The sequence below is a fragment of the Ursus arctos genome, unplaced genomic scaffold, assembly GCF_023065955.2.
Source record: "Ursus arctos isolate Adak ecotype North America unplaced genomic scaffold, UrsArc2.0 scaffold_27, whole genome shotgun sequence".
NCBI lineage: Eukaryota > Metazoa > Chordata > Mammalia > Carnivora > Ursidae > Ursus > Ursus arctos.
In genome coordinates, this window is record NW_026622952.1 from 21,643,662 (window position 1) to 21,656,759 (window position 13,098).

The 13,098-nt window shown below is 40.8% G+C and overlaps 1 protein-coding gene and 2 long non-coding RNA genes across 7 annotated transcripts in view; 2 read left to right on the forward strand and 1 right to left on the reverse strand.

Annotated features, from left to right (window-relative positions):
- LOC113262191 (uncharacterized) overlaps window positions 1–13,098 on the forward strand; it is a 149,178-nt gene that overhangs the window by 129,678 nt on the left and 6,402 nt on the right. The window lies entirely within an intron of this gene.
- Window positions 1,085–13,098, reverse strand: part of MCPH1 (microcephalin 1) — a 242,378-nt gene continuing 230,364 nt past the window's right edge. For all 5 annotated transcript variants that reach the window (XM_026508495.4, XM_044387566.3, XM_057303506.1 and 2 more), the window contains one exon: window positions 1,085–1,469. In XM_026508495.4, coding sequence (XP_026364280.2) covers window positions 1,414–1,469 — 56 coding nt within the window. In that variant the 3' untranslated portion in view covers window positions 1,085–1,413. The remainder of the gene's footprint in view (window positions 1,470–13,098) is intronic.
- On the forward strand, window positions 1,467–11,561 carry LOC130541907 (uncharacterized). Its single transcript, XR_008956000.1, has 2 exons — window positions 1,467–9,531; window positions 9,635–11,561. It is a non-coding gene; the product is annotated as an uncharacterized LOC130541907 (long non-coding RNA).

Here is a 13,098-nt window from a genome sequence, read left to right on the forward strand (position 1 = left end):
GAGCCATATACCTTTCAAAATTAAAAAAAAATAGAGTTCTGAGATACTTCTTAGCTCTGTGTTTCAGGTAAGGGATTACAGACCTGTAGCAACTAACTTCTAGGATTGTTAGATTAAATGAGGTACCACGTATGCAATGCTTAGTGTGATTGCTGACACTAATCAGCACCCTCATAAAATATTACATTTTAGAAAGAATCTCGACCAGCCACTGGCAAGCCAGCATTAGGGATCAGAACTTGGCACTGAGGACACAAGCCTGGGTGGTCATCTGTGGCTGATGGGGAAAGGGATGGGGGCAAGAGTTAGTACAGTTTTCGTCAGCCTCCTCGGGAGTCTTTGGTGTTGTAGGAGCTCCGCCAATGTACATGAGCTTCAAAATAGCCAAGCCCACAATGCCTGTGGATATAATGAAAAGGGTTTATAACGTGGAAGGAGGGGGACTGAGGCTTGCTGAGTTGTACTGAGGCTCGTCTGTTGTTGGGCCATGAGTAATAGGAGGGGATTGTTTGGAGCATATATTATATTAAAACTAAGAGGAAACCCTTATTTCCCTGTGCATTGCTATCTCCTTCTTCTAAGGTTTGTTCTAGAAGCTGTTCTATTTGTTGAGCGACTTGAAATCTATTAAGGTTGGAATGACAGCAGAGATGAGGAACAGATAACATGGGGAGGGAACAGTATCAGGAGGAAGTCTTCGTGGCACCTTCAGACTCGTGAGGAGTTAGCATTTCTCTCTTTTAGAAGGTGACCAGTCAGTGTATATGATTCAGCCCCACTGCCAATTTCCTCTAAGGAAGGGCAAGCATCGTACAGCCAATGGAGGCCACGATCTCTTGTTGGGAATGCTCTCCTCACCATAAACGAATCCACAGAAGTAGGGCTCCTTTGGTGGCATTAAGTACTGCGAAGCTCCCACTCCCATCTTCATTAATTACTTTGAGGAGAATCTCGGACACGTAAAAGGTAACCCTAATAACTGACTAATATCCTTCGTATCTAGTATATGACACGTCAGTAAAGATCTTTGAGTCCAACCAAGAAACTTACGGGTTCTTTGGTCTCAGTAATAAAACAACTTAAATGAATTCCCACTCTTTATTTAACAGTACGGTGCTTCCATGACCAAGGTTCTGTGACCCTTAATCATGATGATCACTAAAATACTAAGATTGGCATTACATAGAAAAGGCCCAAATAGGGCTGGTCAGTGCTTCCTTAAAGCACACATTCAGTCATTAGAAGGTCACACAAAGGAGCTTCCTTATATGAAAGCCACAAGGCACACATGTGATGATATAAAAGGCGCTGTTTCCATGTCCATTCCTTCTCTTGAGTTTTTGCTCACATGAATGTCCAAAGACAACTTTGCGAGCTGTTGCAGTAGCCCCATGGTGTTGACTTATGGCTGCGTCATTCCAGCAACAGGTAGTTGTCAAAGGTACAGACCTTGTGCTGAGTGATTGAATCTAAAGAAAGAGAAAAGCGGTTTAGCATTTATAATGGCCAACCATACAGTAAAATAACAACCTTTTTGTATACATGCGAGGTCTTATTTTTAAATCTTAGCCTGTCTGTATGTCCACATAGCACATGTGGCTATTTAAATAAAACTCAGTTCCCCCGTCACAGTAGCCACGTTTTAAACGGCTCAGTATGCACATATTCCTATAGATACAGGACATAGGGTGTTGCCAGCATGGCACATTGTGTTGGGGTGGAAAGTCTGCCAGTCTGTGATGTGAGAGGCCAGAATTCTAATCTCTTCTAGCTCGGAAAATACTCTCTGGTACAAGGCAAAGTCTATATAAATATGTAAGTTTTCAGGACAGCACTCCACATTCTAGGCCATGTATCTTCCTATCGACATCCTATCTACCGAGTTAAGTACTTTATGTAGAGTACAGAGTTAGTAAACACAGTTTTTACAACTCAGGTCTTCATCTTTCTGTTGAAGAAGCTGGACTAGTGAGCTCTAAAGTCCTGTCAGTTTGAAAGCCTGTTATTTCGTGAAAGTCACAAGAAGTCCCCTGGTCCAGGATAAGCTACCGATGCAGGAGATGGTAGACGGTACTGCTCCCAGCCGTGCTTGTAGGAGCACGAGAGAGGAATGCAGTGGGTTAGCAGCACTGATGGAATTACAAATTAAATTATAGTGAGCTTACTAATTACTATTATGATCCACAGGGATGGATAAATTATATTGAAAGATCTTAAGATGCCACAATGATGAGCAATAGCAGATAGAAAATAAAAAAAATAGGTTTGTTCTGTGAATACAGGAAGACAATAGCAGACAAAGTGGTGCATCTGAGTGTAGGTCCCGATACCGTCCTAGAACTGAGTTTTGACCTGCCCAATACAAATGCACTTCCCCACAAGAGGTCTGAACTGGTGAGATGAATTTCAGAGGGCAGGAACACTAACACTTGCTGTATATATTATATACACGATAGAACATTAAAATTAATATACCCGATATAAGTTTTACAACCATTGGTAGTACTAGGCACAACCACTTCTCTCCACAGTGCAGTGAAGCAGCATTACTATCATTTACATTTTAGTATTAGTCCTTATTCGTGGTATGTGCTGTACACATTTTCTCTCTGTCATTCACCTTTTGACTTTTCTTATGCAAAGAAGTTTTTATGTATGCATTCAGATTATGTAACTCTTTTACTGCATCTGGACTTTGAACTATAGGTAGAAAGCTTTTCCCTATACTCAGTTTTAAAGCAATTAACTCACACTTTTTTTTTCCAAGTTGTAAAACTCGGTGGATTCAATTTTTACACCTAAGGTTTCTGACAGAATGTCATTTTTGAAAGCCAGAAAAGATTGCAAAAAAGATGACAATCTTTTCTAATTAATCAAAAATCAAATATAACACAATGCCACGTATTTCTTTTAAAAAAGTAATACACTTATTTGATGTTTATATGAAAGAAAAAATACATAGCAAAACAATTTTGAAAAAAAGGAATGAGAATTTGATATACTAGATACCAAAACACACTATAAAATTACAGTAGTAAAACAGTATGTAATTAGGATAGAACCAGGTAAGTCGAAGGGCATTCAAAAATCAGTGCAGAATCGGTGAGTTACAAACAGATGGTATGATCCCTTCACATCAGGCAATAAATAAATCACAGATGAATTAAAAAATGATGGGAGTATTAACAGAGATAGGAAACTAGTTCTAAAGCTCAGGGTGTAGGGGCGCCTCGGTAGCGCAGTCGTTAAAGCGTCTGCCTTCGGCTCAGGGCGTGATCCCGGCGTGCCGGGATCGAGTCCCACATCGGGCTCCTCCGCTGTGAACCTGCTTCTTCCTCTCCCACTCCCCCTGCTGTGTTCCCTCTCTCGCTGGCTGTCTCTCTGTCACATTAAAAAAAAAAAGTTTACTTTAAAAAAAAATAAAGCTCAGGGTGTAGAGAAAACCTTCCTAAGTGAAACCCAAATTCATAATTAAATATTAAAACCTCTGTAACACAGAATACACAATAAACAGAATTAAAGATGAGACAGATTGAGAGAATTTTACACTTAGAACACAAGATTAGGGACCTTATTCTAGAAGTATTCTGGAGAACAGTGTGAAAAAGAAAAAAGAGCCCACTTTAAAAATAGGCCAGGGATAAGGACAGGCAATCCACGAAATCTAGATCCCCTCTCTGAAGTAGTCCTCCTCATCAGTAACTTAGTCGTTAGGGAAAAACAAATTGAGTAATGCGATCTATTTGTTGAATTCATGAGATCACCAAATATTGAAAATATGGGCCCAACACTGGTGAGGATGTGGGGAATCAGGGACATCAATATGCTGTAAAAGTATAAACTCGCACAACCACCTGTATCAAGACTTAAAGTACACGTAAGGTAAGACACAGCAATGCCACTGCGACGAATGTGTTTGCGCAAATACTCATGCCTGGGATTGCGCTCGAATACTTATAGCTCGAAAGGGTCTCTTAAAACTGAATTCAAATTGTTCCAGTTAGAACACACACACACACACACACACACACGTATATAACAGCAGAAACAGTGGACATCACCCCAAACACCTAATACTGCATGCATGGAGTAACTACACTCCCGCCAAAGGTCAGAAAGAACGAAGTAGCTGTTTGTGTGTTAAAAAGTGGGAGCTCTCCTAGACAGAGTTAAATAAAAACTCAAGAACAACACGTGACCCTCCATCTATTGGAAAACCTCAAACAATACATTGGTTTATATACATTTATTTCTATGTAAATATGTTTTTGAAAAATCAAATACTCTTCCATCTTTATGGTAGTTGAAGGAAGGGTTGTAAGATCTGGGGACTCTATGTATTTCTCTATTTGAATTCTTTGACCATGAAATCAAGTGTCACTCCATCCATCCATCCATCCATCCATCCATCCATCCATCCATCCATCCATTCACTGATGGATAAGAAAGGTTGACTGGAGAAGGAGCAAGTTTTAAATTTAGATAAAATGGAATCCTAACTGTGACCTCACAACAAAGTCTGAGGCTGGCCCCTCACACGTGTTGTGGTGTGCATATAGTGAGCAAAGTGGGGAGTCAGAACAGAGAGCACTGACTGCCGAGGGATGGCAGCCAGGATGGCCACGTCCAGGGAGCCCCTCATGTCTCTGAGCTCCCAAAGGTGTAAACGCACACACGAAAAATGACTTCTCTCCAAGTTCATTTGTCATCTGAAGATAGCCACATCCCCAAAATTCCAATGTCACATCATACGAATAATCCTCAAACACCCCATAAAATGTGACCAATAGGACAGACGTCAGAGCAATGCCAGTCGTGCCCAGGGAAAGAGAGACAAACAGTTCATGAGTAGTTCCCACGAAATTCAAACAGAAAAAAAAAAAAAGGTTGTATTTGTTTTATTCTAACAAGGTTATTTAGCAGGTCTGGGCACACATTTATGCACGAATTAGTCTACTGGCTGTGCTTCTGTGTGGTCTGATGATGAGGATAGTGAAGGAACATGCTGGCTGTTTTTTTATAGTGTGGTGGGCAAGTCACTTTATCGAACTGACACTCCCATTGCCAGTAGCTAATGGTACTGTGTGTGGAGAGTGCTAGAACACTCAGGACCCCACTGGGAGCTTTATCTTCACTTATCACAAGAAGCCGACAATTCTAGGGCTGAAACAGGAGTGGCCATGTAGCCAGACATTCATTCAGTTATGGAATCGGCTCTCCTGCTCTGTCAGACGAGGGCCACCCAGCCTCTGGGAACACTTAGGACAGGAGCTTGGACTGAAGGCATGCTTAGCAGTGGGGCCCAGCTGGTCACAAATGATCCTAAAGTCCTTTTTCCTAATGAGCCTGTCGCTGCCCACCACGTAATTGTCATCTGCTGATCTCACTTCTCTCTAGAACCACACCGAACAAGACCTCCTGCCCTCTTTTGCACAGTAGGCTTGCAGGCTCCTCTTCTGTATGCCGAATATGCCCCACCCCTTCAGGACTTCTTCAAGGGATCCTGATCTCTAGACACATCAACATTCTCTCAGATGCTCAAATTCAAGTCGAGGAGTCATCTTTGACTGTCTTTCCTGGTATACCATGTACAGTCTATCAGCAAGGCCAACTGGCTCTAGAATTTTTATTTAAAGTCTGGCAGCTTCACACAACCCCCACTGATATCCCCCTAGTTGTGACCACCTACCATCATTTATCACCTGAACCACGGCAAGAGCCTAAAGCTGCTCTCTCTGCTTCTGCTTAAAGATATGTACCCCCTACTTAAAATCCTTTGGGGACTTACATTTATACTCAGAACAAAAACTAAAGTTCTCACCATGGTCTAAAAGGGCCTCGAGTGGTCCAGCCTCTGGCTACTTCTCCAGCTTCATTTCTCATCACGTTATCCTCTTGCTGGGCTTCAGACACTCCAGACAATGCCTCTGCTTCTTCTCTGTGTTGATCCTAGCTGTTCCCTTAGTCTGAAAGGCCAGTCCCTTAGCTCTACACGAGCCCACCCTTGTGTTCATCATTGGGGTGTCAGCTCAAATACAGCTCTTCCGCAAGAAGCCAATCTTACTGTCCCTGTAACTACCCACACCCTCTTTTCTTTGTAGCATTAACCACCAACAGGATTTGAAAAACTGTTACTGTCTGTCTTCATTAGAATGGAAGTCCCATAGGGACAAGCCCTGTATCTGCCTTGTCAACTCCTAGTCCAGTAATGCCTAGCATATGCTCAGTACATGAAAGGTGCTCAAAACGAATATAAATTGAATGAATGAGTGAATGACCTGACATCATGTGGTATACTTGAAGGGAATTGCTTGGTCTAAAACAATGGAGAGTTGTCAACATTTCTTCTCTGATAGTAGGCAGAAGACATTCACTAATTGGAAACTTTCCCAAGAGTATACCAAGAATGTGGGCTGTGTTACAGACAAAATAGTCTAATAGTTTATTCCTAGTATACCAACTTTCACTTCCCACCCAAGAAATGTGAGTAAAAGGATATTATTACAGGGCTAGCCTTGAATTCACTAGTTTTTCTATTACATTTTCTATTTATTTACTACTGGATATAGGAATGCTAATGATTTTACCAAGTGGATCTAATAAAGACCAATCTGGCTGAATCAATAATTGTTTCTTGATTCTCCCAGATTTTTCTATGTAAGCAACTGTATCATATGTAAATATGAGGATTTGTCTCTTCCTTTATAATTCTTACATTTTCTTTGTATGTCTCACCTTATCCCTTTGATTAAGAACTCCAGATCTCTGTTGAAAGAGTAAGAGCAGTCATATGTATTTTGTACTTGCTTAAACCTTAAACTAAGGTCTTCATTATTAAATAAAAGATATGCTGTAGGTTTTCTATAGATAGAAATATATAGATACTTTATCACATCAAGAAAGTTCTCTTTTGGGGCGCCTGGGTGGCACAGCGGTTAAGCGTCTGCCTTCGGCTCAGGGCGTGATCCCGGCATTATGGGATCGAGCCCCACATCAGGCTCCTCTGCTGGGAGCCTGCTTCTTCCACTCCCACTCCCCCTGCTTGTGTTCCCTCTCTCGCTGGCTGTCTCTATCTCTGTCAAATAAATAAATAAAATCTTTAAAAAAAAAAAAAAGTTCTCTTTTATTCCTAGTTAATGAAGAGTCTTTATCATGACCAGATATTGGATTTCTCTCTCTTTTTAACATCTGAGTGGATTAGAAAATTAGTGGATTAGAAAAAAAAGATTTAATGACATCTATCTCTACATTCTTTGGTTAAACCCTACTTAATTGCATGTTTCTTAGCATGCTAATAAATTTAATTTGCAAAATATTTTAGTTTGGAATTTTATATCCATATTCACAGATGAGTTTGAGCTACAATTTAAGTAGTTTTAGTTCAAGATCATGCTAGCCTAAAAAATGAGGTGAATAGCTTCCCTCTTTTCTCTGCAATAATTGGTAATGTTTGGTAAAACTTACCTGTCCTAGATAGTTTTAACGGTATCTTAAAAATATTTTTTGTTGTAATACAGACATGACATGGAATTTACCATTTTAACTGTCTATAAGTGTACAGTTAAGAACATTCATAATGCTATGTGACCATTACGACTACTCATTTCCAGAATTTTCTCATAATCCCAAATAGAATCTCCATGCCAGTTACATAATCACTTGATAATCCAATTCCCACCTCCTCCTAGATGCTGGTAGCCTCTATTATAATCTCTGTCTCTATGGATTTGTCTATTCTAGGTAATTCATGTAAGTGGAATCATAGAATATTTGTCCTTTTGTGGCTGGCTTAGTTCACTTCACATGTTTTTAGTGGTCATCACTTTAGCATGTATCAGAGTATCACTCCCTTCTATGGCTGAATACTGTTCTATTGTGCGCATATGCCACATTGTTTATGCATTCGTCCGCTGATGGACGCTTAGGTTGCCTCCACATTTCGGCTATCGTGAATAACGCTGTTATGAACACAGGGATGCAAATATTTGTTCAATTCCTGTAGGTATATAACTACAAGTAAAATTGCTGGATGACATGGTAATTCTGTTTACTTTTTTGAGGAACAACTGTACTGTCTCCCACAATGGCTGCATCATTTTATGTTCCCACCAACGGTGCACAGGATGCCGATTTCTCCACATCCTCAACAGTGCTTGTTTTTTGTTTTTATGGTAGCCACCCTAATGGGTCTCAAGTGCTGTGTCATGGTGATTTTGATCTGCATTTCCCTAATGATTAGTGGTGATGAACATCTTTTCACATGCTTATTGGCCATTTGTATATCTCCTCTGGAGAAATGTCTAGGCAAGTCCTTGGCCCATTTTTTAATCATTTTTTGTTATTGTTGAGCTGTAGATATTCTTTATAATTTTTAGATATTGACCCCTATTTTAGTAAATATTCTCTCCTATTCCTTGGCTGCCTTTTTACTTGGCTGTTTGTGTCCCTAGATACATGGGAAGTTGCTTTTTTGTTTTGTTATTTCTTTATTTTTACCTATTTTTACGTTTGTTGCCTATCTTGTGGCTTTTAAAAGCAGTGTCTACCTTTTCTCCTGCAAGTGTTATTCAAGACAAGTGAGCAAGTCAGTCTTGTATCTCCCAAGCAGACTAGAACAAATAAGGGCTGCATTCGAGGATGGCTTTGCTTGATTGGCCTTTGGCCTGGTTGTTGCAAACCTTTGATTGTTCTCCGGCGCTCCTACAGACTTGGTTCAGCCAGGGTTGGTTCTGTTTGGGTTTTGTGTGTGTGTGTGTGTGTTTCTGTGGGGAAGATGGGAGCTTGGATCTTCTTAGTCTGCCATTCTGCTGACGTCACTCCATGCAGGTATCTTTTTTGATAGAAGGTGAGAGGCATACGTTTATCATTCAGTTTTTTAAATGGCTGAAATTGTTCAGATTTTCTATTTCTTGAGTTGATTCTGGTAATGTTTTTCTAGAAATTGTCCATCTTACCTATTTTCATATTTGCTGGTATAAATTTATTCAGTGTGCTCTCATGATTTTTAAATACCCTTACTGTATCCACAGTAGCAGCCCCAGCTTTGTTCGTGGTATTGTTCCCTGGACCCTTTCTCTTCCTTCTTTTGCAATACTGCTAGGATTTTGACTACTGATGGTTTTCTCCCCCAAAGAACTCTTTTTCATCTCTCAAAAAACTTATTTTTTTGCTTTGATTTTGTTAATATTTGATACATTTTTATTAATTTCCTGACATTCTCCTGTATTTATAGCTATGTACTCATTCATCCTCAAGTACCAAAATTTAAGAAAAAGTGAATAAAAAAATGAGAATTTCATCCAAGTATTTTTTCTCTTCCTGCAAATTGGGAACAGATTCTTGTTATTTTGTCCGGAGCTTGGATCCTTCAGCATCAGTTTCTGTAGTGTACCGTCTGAGAACCTCTAGTAGTGGATATAAAATGTCACCGTGGTCACACTATTTCCCGTTTCTGAGTTGAATACGTAGCTAATTGTCATCTTCTACTTTGTTTTTTTGTTTTTAAGGGAGGCTTGAAAACTGCCTTGGCTAGTAAGGTGCAGAGAAGGGTCCTTATTTTCCACTTTGCTTGTCTTCAAGATGCTTTTTAACTTTATGTCACCGAAGATGCTCACATCCAGTGACTGGAGGTCAGTTAGCATAAATGTAACAGAGAGAAGTGGAATGAGACAGGTTAGGAAAGTTCAAAGGTCACCATCTAGGACTACTAGTTGACCAGTGAATACAATTAAGGGGAAATCTACTTTCTGAGCACAGGCTTTCCCTTATCTCTCCAAGTTAACACTTGCTGTTTCAGCAGCTGGTAGTTAACATTAAAAACGTAGCTTTTTTTTTTTTTTTAATTTTTAAAACTTAAACACATGAGATGTTGAAATTACAGAATTACACCTATCAGCTTTAGTTCTCTTTCATTTCTATCCTGGTAGATGTCATCCATTTGAGAGCAACTCAAAACAAAAATAACTCATCTTATTGTCTGAGATTGCGTCTTAAGAGTCTGCGGTCACTTTCTGGTTGCTGAGCTCCTGGGTGAGAAGGTACCAGTTAGTATCTGGAGGGCAGGGCAGGCTGGGGGCAGACCTGCGCCAGGCTCTTCCCTTTCTCCCCCTCTTTCCATCCTCAGCATATGGCATCACTGCCTGTGACTCATTCATTCTATGCAGTGAAAATGTGGACAAAGAGGATCTTGAGAAACCCCAACATCATCTGTTTAATCATGCACCCTAAGGGCTGAGGCCCCCTGAGTGGCCTTGCTTTGACAAAATGCCACGGTTGAGAGCTTTTTTCCTAGGCCTAGTTCTGTGGTCAGCCATCAGGGGAAACAATGATCTAGGCTAGCCTGCAAAAGGCCCACATGCTATCAGAGATCTTTTTCCTGAAAACATTGACATGGGGAGACATTCAAATCAAATGCTTTTTATAAGTTATAAGGAAATCATGCGGAGGCTAATTTTTTTCTCCCTTTGGCAATGCTGTGGAATATATTACATTATGTTCCCACAATAGCATAAAATGTATGTCTTATCACTTGAACAGAGCCCAGACAATAAAAGGGCACCCGAGACTGGAAATATGTCTTCTGTGAAAGGCCAAACCAGCTGTAAGTGATAACACCAACGTGGGGGATGGAGAGAGTGAAAAGACAGGGTTACAGCACAAAAATTCACAGACCAGTGACAAATGCACTGGGGTCTTGGGGCTCCCAAATCCACCCCACCCCCTCCCTGAAGACACCAGCCAAGTCACTTGGGACTCTCTTGTCTTACTGTCTTGATATGTAAAATTGGAATTCTGTTCTAGGGGTGCGCTGGGGTAAATAAAATTACTGGAACTTGCTTCCATTACAATGTCAGGTAAAGGTGACATTTTGTTTCCTGGTGCCGGGAATTTGGTTTTTGTTTTCCTGTTTATTTTCATACATATTCAAGTGCCCACAAGTATTTTCTCTCTCAAAAATCCCCATTTCTCCTTCTGGTGCAATGATTCATCAAGAATCTTGGCCTAAGTATACTGCTGTTTCAGGGAAAATGGACTCTGGGGAATGAATTGGGAACATAATCATGACCGTTCAAATGGCCTCGTAATAAGGCAACCCAGCATGAAGGAGACGCTCCACGGAGCAAATGAGTAAGACACAGCTTAAATTTCACGTGGTGAGCCCTGTTTGGAGATTTCATAAATTCACACCATTCTATGCCAGCAACACAAGGCAGCAGCCAGGAGGGTAAGCCGGCTGAATGCTCCAGGGTCACCCCTGACCCGTGTCCGCCAAAGAAAAAGCTGGAGGTTAGAAGAAAGTCTTATACTGGAAGAATCATTTAAGAGTTTTGTTTTTTAATATAAATGTTGGGTCAGAGATGAAGGGATAAAAAGGCTTATCTGAAGGAATATAGTGCTGGGATGTCAGAGGTCTTGGAGAAAGAGACTTTTTTTGGTGGTGGTCATCTTTCCCTCTACCAAAAAACAAGAACCAAAAAAACCAAACTTCTCAGAGGTTTCTAATGCCTAAAAAAATCTGCTTGTCCAATCCCCCTTGACTTTATTGTGTCTGCATAAACAAATATCCCATAAAACATAGAAATAAATACAAAGGTACTAAAAAAAAAACCTTGGAATCTTTTGGAAAGCAAATGACGAATCTGAAACTGGATACAACAAGCTACTTTTTAAAACTTATAAGTACTTAATTCAAACTACTCTTAAGTCTCAGGGACCCTACCTTACACACTGATCTTCTAGTTGGAACAAATTTAGAGTATTGCTTTTCATAATTTGTCACAAAATAACTTTCCTTTAAATCGGTGCCTTAACATGGTTTTAATTTTAACTTACAAGGAATTTTATTCCAAATTTTAATTGAACAACGTTTTGGGAATAAAATATTGTCTAGACATGCTCACAGTGGAAGCTCAGGGGAAGGAGAAAAGTCTTCAGAAGAGAAGATGTTGCTGCATGAGTGAACCCGGTCACCCAGGGAATACTGCAGAGTGCCCACTGTGAGTGTGAGATACCTTGCACTCTCTTGTGCTATCTCCTCCGACCATGATGGGAAGTAAGCAGGACAGAGCTGATTACTCTGTGTAATAGATGAAGTAAATCAGGTGTGGACAGAAGAGGTGATTTGCCTCCGCCCCCGCTCCGAGAACAAGCCAGTGGCAGAGCCCTGACAGCAAAGGCCATGCAATTCTCAGGACCGTGTGTTTTGATGGTCTATGTGTATGTGTAGAGACATACAAATGAAATCTCCTTTATTGGCACAAAGCTGGAGCTACTGTATTGTCACTTGATTCAAAAAGAGAAGTATATAAACTCAGAAACATGTGAAAAATACATGTTCTAACACCCAAGTCACCAGAGGCGCCCTAGCGTGGACAGGGGCAGCGGCCAGAGAGTCAGGGGGACTCACCTTAGGGGTGAGGATTTCACCACGCCGAGAGCCAAGGATTCCAGAACACACAATACCCGGAAGTTGCCAAGGGCACACGCAGATGGTGTAATCAATGACAAATCAGAAACAGGACATGAATTATGGGAGAGGAAAGAAACTCGGGCCCACGGCTCCAGCTCTGAAACCCAGAGAATTCCACAGGGCGTTGTGAAAGTGAAGCCCTGGGGTCAAGCAGGTAGAGATTTGCCTCCTAAAAACCCACTCATAGGAGAGCAGAGTGGCAAAACAACAGGACGGACGCGGCCGGCGGCTGAACTGTGCACGATCTGCGCACAAAAGCCACGGGCAACAGGAAGGGGCGACAGAGTTCCCCAACCTGGAAATAATAATCGTGCAGACCCAGACGCTGGCCCCGTGCACGGTACACAATTTGCAGACGCTGTAAAGCTTAGTTGTTGATATGCACTGTCGATATCAATCGTGTGCACAGTTCCGTTAGCTGAATGAGACATTTTTTTAAAAAGCAAAATTCTGGTCTCCAGTTGGTGTCATTTTGATCCATGCACTTTTCTAAAAAACAAAACAAGCACCTCTGTTTCGGTACATAGGATGTTTTGAAGGTTATATTCTTGGCATTTAGAGAAGAGTAAACAGCCTCTTGGCTTTTGGACTGTAGCTAAAATCATAGGATGTTTTTTGTTTTTTCTTTT